Below are 9677 nucleotides of genomic sequence, written 5' to 3'. Positions count from 1 at the left end.
GGGAACAAAGGCCAATGCTCTTAAAACTGTTCATTCAGACATCGAAACATACTTCTAATTTAGCAAAATAGCCCATTGTCATTGCAAAATCCAATATTACTTTCATTTTCAATATATCTCTTTAAATCAAATAGCTCCATCAAAACTACACACGTGTCAACAATTGATTAGTTCATATCTTAACACAACATTCTTTTTGTGTGGATTCATATTTTCACAGGAACATACTCATGGACATTTCCTAAAATGAATTGTTAACAAAAGCACAATATGGCACCTTGCATGACAGCAGTCATTTACATTTCTCAACATGGATGCATCTGAAACAGTCTCAAAATGATCAAATACTAATAACTTTGGTGAGATGTTTACAGAAAATAAGAAATATTTGGAAGTAGTTGTTGGCCCATTTGACAGTTTCATGGGTCTTAACATAAGATTGTTGTTTAAAAAAAAGAATGAAACACATCATTTCAGATTTGAACAAAAACAATATAAAAAACAATAATATTTAAATGTTAATATATTCACTTTCTTTCCACTGTAAAAAAAAGCCTTCGTTGTCAATTGTGACATCTTGTATTTTCCCACAGTGCCGCGCAAAAGCACACGTCTAAGATCCACCCCTGACAATAATGACCTTGGTTAAATTTTAAAAGCCCCAACTCAGACGCACACTCCAGTTAGTTCATTTTAGTTCATTTCTCAGTGTACATGTAACACCAGTGGAGAGAATGAAGGAAATACCACTGTATGTCATTATCGTACTGCATATCTGGTCCTACAAAGTTAAAGGTAAGGAAGGTATTTTGATATACACTATTCATTCAAAGAAAATTGCATTTTGTATTCTTTACATATATGCAATTAATTGTGTGCACTGATCTTTTTTCTTAAGGCAGTGCCTATATTTGGTGTCACGTGTAATTAATAAATAGGCCTAGTACATGGCAGAAACACTCATCTATTAATTTCTTAGCCAAGATATACTGTATTTGTTGAACAAAGGTCATTGTGCAGACAAATGATGGATAATAATAAATGTATGTTCTGTCATTTTCCAGCTCAAGAATCTGGAAAAGGCTGTCAAAGACCCCAACTGGACAATGGCTTTGTTGACCCGGAGCAGGAAATGTACCAGGATGGCATGACCTTGACCTATGCCTGTGATAGAGGTCTGAAGACACCAATGGAAGGGTGGTGGGGGATAATCAAATGTGAGAATGGTAGATGGTCTGATAGTCCTCTGTGTAAGGGTAAGTACTGTCTGCTCTAACCTTGATCTACAGCAAAGAGTCTTATGTGGTGTAAAAACTTGCTTCCGTCCCTCTCCTCGCCTCGAACCAGGGACCCTCTGCACACATCGACAACAGTCACCTTCGAAGCACCGTTACCCGTCGCTCCACCAAAGCCGTGGCTCTTGCAGAGCAAGGGAAACGTCTACTTAAAGGTCTCAGAGCGAGTGACGTCACCGATTGAAATGCTACTAGCGCGCACCGCTAACTAGCTAGCCATTTCACACCGGTTACATAGGAAAGAGGGGATTTTGGTGTGACAGGACATATGATACATTTGTGTTGTGAACAACATTCAGTATTATCATCTCTTGTACTTCGTTGTCCTTTGTTTCTTCACTAATCATTGTTTGTACTTTATCTTCACAGCCAGTCGTTCTTGTGATGCGCCTCCTCAAGTGGACCATGCAACCATCGTTCAACAATATCAAAACAAGTTCAGAGATGGATCAATAGTGGTTTATAAATGCAAAAAATCCTACATGATGGAGGGGAATGCAAATATATTATGCCTTTCAGGAGAATGGACTTCAGCCCCCACATGCAGTGAGTACTGACTGAAAGGGATAGTGCCAAATTTCGGCAATTAAGCTACTTACCCAGAGTCAGATCAACTTGAGCATGCTAGCCGTTCCGGTAGACTTCCAGTCACTGAGCTAACGCTAGTTAGCATTGGCTCGCAACATTACCTCTAACTGGACGTAGAGATATACCATTTATATCCATTATTTCATTTAGTTGTGGCCAAAACTGTGTAGTGTGCAGTAACTGCCTTAAAGCTAATGTTATTAATCATGTTATATCATTGCATGTGGGACAGGTGAAGGAGGCCACAGCACTTCTGGTGACAGAGGGAATGGTGGCACATCTAGTGGAGGATATTGATAATGAGATTTTCCATTAAAAAATATCCTATTCCTACCTCAGTTTAGTTCAGCCAGTCATAAATATTGTAACAAACCTGGCATTGATAAGACCGATTGCAGGGACCGTAATGCCACAGTATTCTGCTATATCTAAGTCTTAGCAGGTGAATTAATTAAAGACACAGTGTGAATGTATAATGTTATTTGTAAGAAGTGCTTAGGTCTCTATTCAGTCTGTATCGCTGAAGCATTACAGGTTGCACGCTAGAAATGTAAAGCTAATTTCTGATTGAGGCGACACATGCAGCGTTTATAGTGAACACAGTCTCTGCTAACGTGGGAAAATTGCCTTTAAATTTCAATCAGGCTGTAACGCTGCATTTCCACGATGCGGATTGCAAAGAGGCCTTCATTTCATGGCCTTCCTCACTCAAAAACGAATGCAGGAAAAGTCAATGTAAAATACAACATGCTGTAGAATCAACGTATTTTTTTACGTCTTGCAGTTTCCAATGTCTAATGCCACATTTCATACCAGGTTCATTTTTACATATATCTACTGTAACTGTCTCTAACAGGTGATGAGTCCTCACCCAATGTCAGACCCACTGCCAGACCACAACCTAGTGGTCAAATTTTACCTGGTAATTCAAACCTTCTGTTTTCCACTTTTCACCATTAGACGTATTTTTATAATCTTATTTAGTGAACCAAATAGAAGATAGTCCGGTAACGCTTACTTAAATCCTCCTATTGTAATGCTTTATAATTAGCCTGTGAGCGTCATAAAGCAAAACATGTTAAACGTGAGTGTTCGTAGATAGCTTTTAATAATTTGTAGCTCAAACCATTCTGACTCCATAGACGTTTTTGTAAAAAAAGACCCGGCCCCGGGCCCCTTTGGGATCCGCCCCTGTCTCACAGACACCACTCTAGCTCAGCCCTCGTTAATCACACAGGTTGGTACTAACGGATGCAGAAGAAATAGACGAATCCAATGGTACAACCCGGAAGTCTGTAGCTCAAATACACTGTGTTAAAAAGGGGTTAGAAGTCCTAAATCACGCCGGTGGGACGGTGGGACGGTGGGACCCACTCACGGTGGGCCCAGGGTAGCTCAGTTGGTAGAGCATGGCGCTTGCAATGCCAGGGTTGTGGGTTCGATTCCCACGGGGGGCCAGTATGAATTGTTTTTATACACTCACTAACTGTAAGTCGCTCTGGATAAGAGCGTCTGCTGAATTACTAAAATGTAAAATGTAATTAATATGTTTTGTCTCTGTATGCATAGAATTTTCAACTGGCTGATATTTTGTCCAGATCATTATGACATGATTACAAGAGACATAAAGGGGTCGTACATGCTAATGACAAGTCTTATAATGCATCATAGCTGATCCTAATGCATTATACCTGAATGCTTAGAGTTAATTGTTACCGCATTTCCTTTCACCTGGCAGTGGCCTGGTTTATGAGCTGAAATGTCTCAGAACAATATGTGCATTATCCTTGTAATCCTGAAGAGCTGTATTTGTTCTTCAGTTGATAGGTGTGGAGCGAAGCCAACAGTTGATAATGGGGATTTTATCACTGACCCTGAAAGCAATCAAATGGCACTGACCTACAAATGCATTAACTATTACAAACTTGTGGGCCCAGAGAAAGTGATGTGTCGTAGTGATCGAACGTGGTCAGAGCTACCCACTTGTAAAGGTAAATAAATGATGTTTTTGCTAAAATTAACAAGATACCATCACACACCTAATTGTCTCATAATATATCAACCTTCATTAACACTCTTATATCAACTCTTTATATACCAGCTCCCTGTACCATTGAAAAAAATAAGTTTGACCAGCTGGATCTTCCAAAAGATATGTTTGTGAAGGAAGGAGCGAGTCAGACATTTCTCTGTAAAGAACAGGACAATTACAGATGACCTCTTGTTGCTGATGTTCGATGTCAGAATGGACATGTGACCATTGACAGATGTACATGTATGTATGATGTGTTATTCACAACAAAAAGAAACAGAATATACTGGACTCAATCAACACAATGTTTTCTTTCTTTATCAGTTGTTTATTATTTAGTTTAGTTCATTATTTTTAATGTGTACTGTAAATGAGTCACTATAACATATATTATCACAAACTCAATGTCTTGCCTCATAATGAATAAGCCTTCATTAACACTTTTATATTCATTCTCTTTTTACAAAGGGGGCTGCAAACTGGAACCAAGACGTCATCATTGGCTGAGTCTTGCACAAGATATGTTTATAAAGGAAGGACCTCAGAGAATGATCTGTGGACAAACTGATTCCTATGGTCGTCCTCTTGTTGCAGATGTTCGATGTCAAAATGGAGAAATAACCAGTTCCTATTGTAAGTCTAATGCAACAGTAGTAAAGAGAACATAATCAACTGAAACACATTCTTCACAGGTTTTTGTCAAGAGTGAGAAAAATGACTTATTGTCTTTAAGTTACATAGTTTTACTTGTGAGTTACTGAAAATGCTACTGTAAGCCTCATTTGATTCTAAATATTAACTACCATGTCATCCCATTTAGGTTACCAGCAAAACTAATATATGGTAAGTGTTTATGCATCTCTACACAGTTAGATATTAAACACAATCAAACCTCAATGGGGGTTTTCCCAGTGTCAGATATACAGTGGGGAAAAAAAGTATTTAGTCAGCCACCAATTGTGCAAGTTGTCCCACTTAAAAAGATGAGAGAGGCCTGTAATTTTTATCATAGGTACACGTCAACTATAACAGACAAAATGAGGAAAAGAAATCCAGAAAATCACATTGTAGGATTTTTAATGAATTTATTTGCAAATTATAGTGGAAAATAAGTATTTGGTCAATAACAAAAGTTTCTCAATACTTTGTTATATACCCTTTGTTGGCAATGACACAGGTCAAATGTTTTCTGTAAGTCTTCACAAGGTTTTCACACACTGTTGCTGGTATTTTGGCCCATTCCTCCATGCAGATCTCCTCTAGAGCAGTGATGTTTTGGGGCTGTCGCTGGGCAACACAGACTTTCAACTCCCTCCAAAGATTTTCTATGGGGTTGAGATCTGGAGACTGGCTAGGCCACTCCAGGACCTTGAAATGCTTCTTACGAAGCCACTCCTTCGTTGCCTGGGCGGTGTGTTTGGGATCATTGTCATGCTGAAAGACCCAGCCACGTTTCATCTTCAATGCCCTTGCTGATGGAAGGAGGTTTTCACTCAAAATCTCACGATACATGGCCCCATTTATTCTTTCCTTTACACGGATCAGTCGTCCTGGTCCCTTTGCAGAAAAACTGCCCCAAAGCATGATGTTTCCACCCCCATGCTTCACAGTAGGTATGGTGTTCTTTGGATGCAACTCAGCATTCTTTGTCCTCCAAACACAACGAGTTGAGTTTTTACCAAAAAGTTATATTTTGGTTTCATCTGACCATATGACATTCTCCCAATCCTCTTCTGGATCAAACTTCAGACGGGCCTGGACATGTACTGGCTTAAGCAGGGGGACACGTCTGGCACTGCAGGATTTTAGTCCCTGGCGGCGTAGTGTGTTACTGATGGTAGGCTTTGTTACTTTGGTCCCAGCTCTCTGCAGGTCATTCACTAGGTCCCCCCGTGTGGTTCTGGGATTTTTGCTCACCGTTCTTGTGATCATTTTGACCCCACGGGGTGAGATCTTGCGTGGAGCCCCAGATCGAGGGAGATTATCAGTGGTCTTGTATGTCTTCCATTTCCTAATAATTGCTCACACAGTTGATTTCTTCAAACCAAGCTGCTTACCTATTGCAGATTCAATCTTCCCAGCCTGGTGCAGGTCTACAATTTTGTTTCTGGTGTCCTTTGACAGCTCTTTGGTCTTGGCCATAGTGGAGTTTGGAGTGTGACTGTTTGAGGTTGTGGACAGGTGTCTTTTATACTGATAACAAGTTCAAACAGGTGCCATTAATACAGGTAACGAGTGGAGGACAGAGGAGCCTCTTAAAGAAGAAGTTACAGGTCTGTGAGAGCCAGAAATCTTGCTTGTTTGTAGGTGACCAAATACTTATTTTCCAACATAATTTGCAAATAAATTCATTAAAAATCCTACAATGTGATTTTCTGGAGAAAAAAAATCTCAATTTGTCTGTCATAGTTGACGTGTACCTATGATGAAAATTACAGGCCTCTCTCATCTTTTTAAATGGGAGAACTTGCACAATTGGTGGATGACTAAATACTTTTTTTCCCCACTGTACATGAATAGAATCAAGAAATGTTGAGGGCAGTCCCATAAATGCTTCCATTAGTTGTAGTGAGCCTCTATTCTCTTATGTAACTACAACAAGGTGGTGTATTTTCTTAAAAGGGCCGTTGAATCAACGCAACACACCCAAATCTGCAGCAAATCCCCTGGAAGAGAGGACTTCCCACGTTGGCCACGAATGAAGATTGTTTGTGATATGTTTGATAAAATTGCTTTTACATTTGGTTCATGATATGGAATGTGCCTTACAACACACGGTGTTAGTAGGGGAGCAGAGAGGAATGGAGGTCCACCATCTTAGGATAGGAGGCTGTCTGACAAGATTTAGACAATCCTTCTGAATGATTAAAAAGTTATGAAAAAGACATGTTGAATATGATAATGGGAAACAATTGATGAAACAGTTGATCAGCGATACACTTGATATTGATCCTCCATTCATTTAAAGCAGCAAACGACTGATAGTCAATGAAAGACAAATCAATTGAATGTACGGTATACAATGAACATGGATGCATGTAGAAAATATCATGGCTTGGATCTATATAAAATATATAATTATACATTTGTGTGTGCTTTTATATGCGTATGTTGGTTTTACACCAAATCATTTCACAAACAAATGTGTCAAACACAACACACAGCAACAGTTGACAGTAACCACCAACTAACTATCCAGAAACATATTCAGAAGATCAAAACACAGAACTCACCATTAAACATATTTTAATAGTTTGAACAGTACGATGAATACAATCTAGTGGAAGGTGAAATCTGAAGATATGGCCTTCATAGAAGAAGGTGGACACAGACATGTCAAAATTAAACAAAAATGTCTGAATCTATACATTTAATATGATAAAGCTTTGTGGATCTTTAAGATGTTACATCTAGTGGAGGGGACCACATTGACTCTATCGGTAATCTCATCCAAATGAGATATTCCATTAAAAAATATCCTATTTCTACCTCAGTTTAGTTCAGCCAGTCATAAATATTGTAACAAACCTGGCATTGATAAAACCGATTGCAGGTACCGTAATGCCACAGTATTCTGCTATATCTAAGTCTTAGCAGGTGAATTAATTAAAGACACAGTGTGAATGTATAATGTTATTTGTAAGAGGTCCTTAGGTCTCTATTCAGTCTGTATCGCTGAAGCATTACAGGTTGTACGCTAGAAATGTAAAGCTAATTTTCTGACATATGCAGCGTTTATAGTGAACACAGTCTCTGCTAACGTGGGAAAATTGCCTTTAAATTTCAATCAGGCTGTAACGCTGTATTTCCACGATGCGGATTGAACTTTTTTCAAATCTTTAAGATGTTATTGTCATTTAATGTAATTCTGTCCAAGGATAATATTTAATATATTTTTTAAACATTTCTACATGTTCTCCTCTATTTGGCAATTGGCACCATATCAATTCAAAGCATCAGCATGTTTTTCTTTACAGTTTTGGTATGTCAAAAGGTAACAATATAATACTTGGTAACTCAGACTTTCCGTGGTTGAATTGGACAACAAAGTTTTACGAAATTGGTGCAATTCATACTGAAACTGTAAATATTTGTTTGAACTTTGGCATGTGTCTGCTAAATAAATATTATTTGGCCTACAGTTGGTGAAAAAGTATTTAGTCAGCCACCAATTGTGCAAGTTCTCCCACTTAAAAAGATGAGAGAGGCCTGTAATTGTCATCATAGGTACACGTCAACTATGACAGACAAAATGAGAAAACAAAATCCAGAAAATCACATTGTAGGATTTTTAATGAATTGATTTGCAAATTTTGGTGGAAAATAAGTATTTGGTCAATAACAAAAGTTTCTCAATACTTTGTTATATACCCTTTGTTGGCAATGACACAGGTCAAACGTTTTCTGTAAGTCTTCACAAGGTTTTCACACACTGTTGCTGGTATTTTGGCCCATTCCTCCATGCAGATCTCCTCTAGAGCAGTGATGTTTTGGGGCTGTCGCTGGGCAACACGGACTTTCAACTCCCTCCAAAGATTTTCTATGGGGTTGAGATCTGGAGACTAGCTAGGCCACTCCAGGACCTTGAAATGCTTCTTACGAAGACACTCCTTCATTGCCCGGGCGGTGTGTTTGGGATCATTGTCATGCTGAAAGACCCAGCCACGTTTCTTCTTCAATGCCCTTGCTGATGGAAGGAGGTTTTCACTCAAAATCTCACGATACATGGCCCCATTCATTCTTTCCTTTACACGGGTCAGCCGTCCTGGTCCCTTTGCAGAAAAACAGCCCCAAAGCATGATGTTTCCACCCCCATGCTTCACAGTAGGTATGGTGTTCTTTGGATGCAACTCAGCATTCTTTGTCCTCCAAACACGATGAGTTGAGTTTTTACCAAAATGTTATATTTTGGTTTCATCTGACCATATGACATTCTCCCAATCCTCTTCTGGATCATCCAAATGCACTCTAGCAAACTTCAGACGGGCCTGGACATGTACTGGCTTAAGCAGGGGGACACGTCTGGCACTGCAGGATTTGAGTCCCTGGCGGTTACTGATGGTAGGCTTTGTTACTTTGGTCCCAGCTCTCTGCAGGTCATTCACTAGGTCCCCCCGTGTGGTTCTGGGATTTTTGCTCACCGTTCTTGTGATCATTTTGACCCCACGGGGTGAGATCTTGCGTGGAGCCCCAGATCGAGGGAGATTATCAGTGGTCTTGTATGTCTTCCATTTCCTAATAATTGCTCCCACAGTTGATTTCTTCAAACCAAGCTGCTTACCTATTGCAGATTCAGTCTTCCCAGCCTGGTGCAGGTCTACAATTGTGTTTCTTGTGTCCTTTGACAGCTCTTTGGTCTTGGCCATAGTGGAGTTTGGAGTGTGACTGTTTGAGGTTGTGGACAGGTGTCTTTTATACTGATAACAAGTTCAAACAGGTGCCATTAATACAGATAACGAGTGGAGGACAGAGGAGCCTCTTAAAGAAGAAGTTACAGGTCTGTGAGAGCCAGAAATCTTGCTTGTTTGTAGGTGACCAAATACTTATTTTCCACCATAATTTGCAAAGAAATTTATAAAAAATCCTACAATGTGATTTTCTGGATATTTTTTTCTCAATTTGTCTGTCATAGTTGACGTGTACCTATGATGAAAATGACAGGCCTCTCTCATCTTTTTAAGTGGGAGAACTTGCACAATTGGTGGCTGACTAAAAACTTTTTTCCCCCACTGTATGTATGCCTTAACATCTGCTTCATGACT

The 9677-nt window shown here is 39.4% G+C and overlaps 1 protein-coding gene across 1 annotated transcript; it reads left to right on the top strand.

Moving 5' to 3' along the window:
- Positions 1-684: 684 nt before the first annotated feature.
- Positions 685-4547, top strand: LOC311147127 (complement factor H-related protein 1-like). Its single transcript, XM_084183757.1, has 7 exons — positions 685-795; positions 1065-1256; positions 1665-1841; positions 2740-2805; positions 3704-3874; positions 3985-4158; positions 4384-4547. Exons 1-6 carry the CDS (start codon positions 735-737, stop codon positions 4098-4100), a joined length of 783 nt encoding a protein of 260 aa, XP_084039883.1. The 5' UTR covers positions 685-734; the 3' UTR covers positions 4101-4158; positions 4384-4547.
- The last annotated feature ends 5130 nt before the right edge of the window (positions 4548-9677 follow it).

The sequence above is a fragment of the Coregonus lavaretus genome (assembly GCF_964263955.1).
Source record: "Coregonus lavaretus genome assembly, chromosome: 19".
Taxonomy (NCBI): domain Eukaryota; kingdom Metazoa; phylum Chordata; class Actinopteri; order Salmoniformes; family Salmonidae; genus Coregonus; species Coregonus lavaretus.
This window is presented reverse-complemented; position numbering and strand designations above follow the sequence as displayed.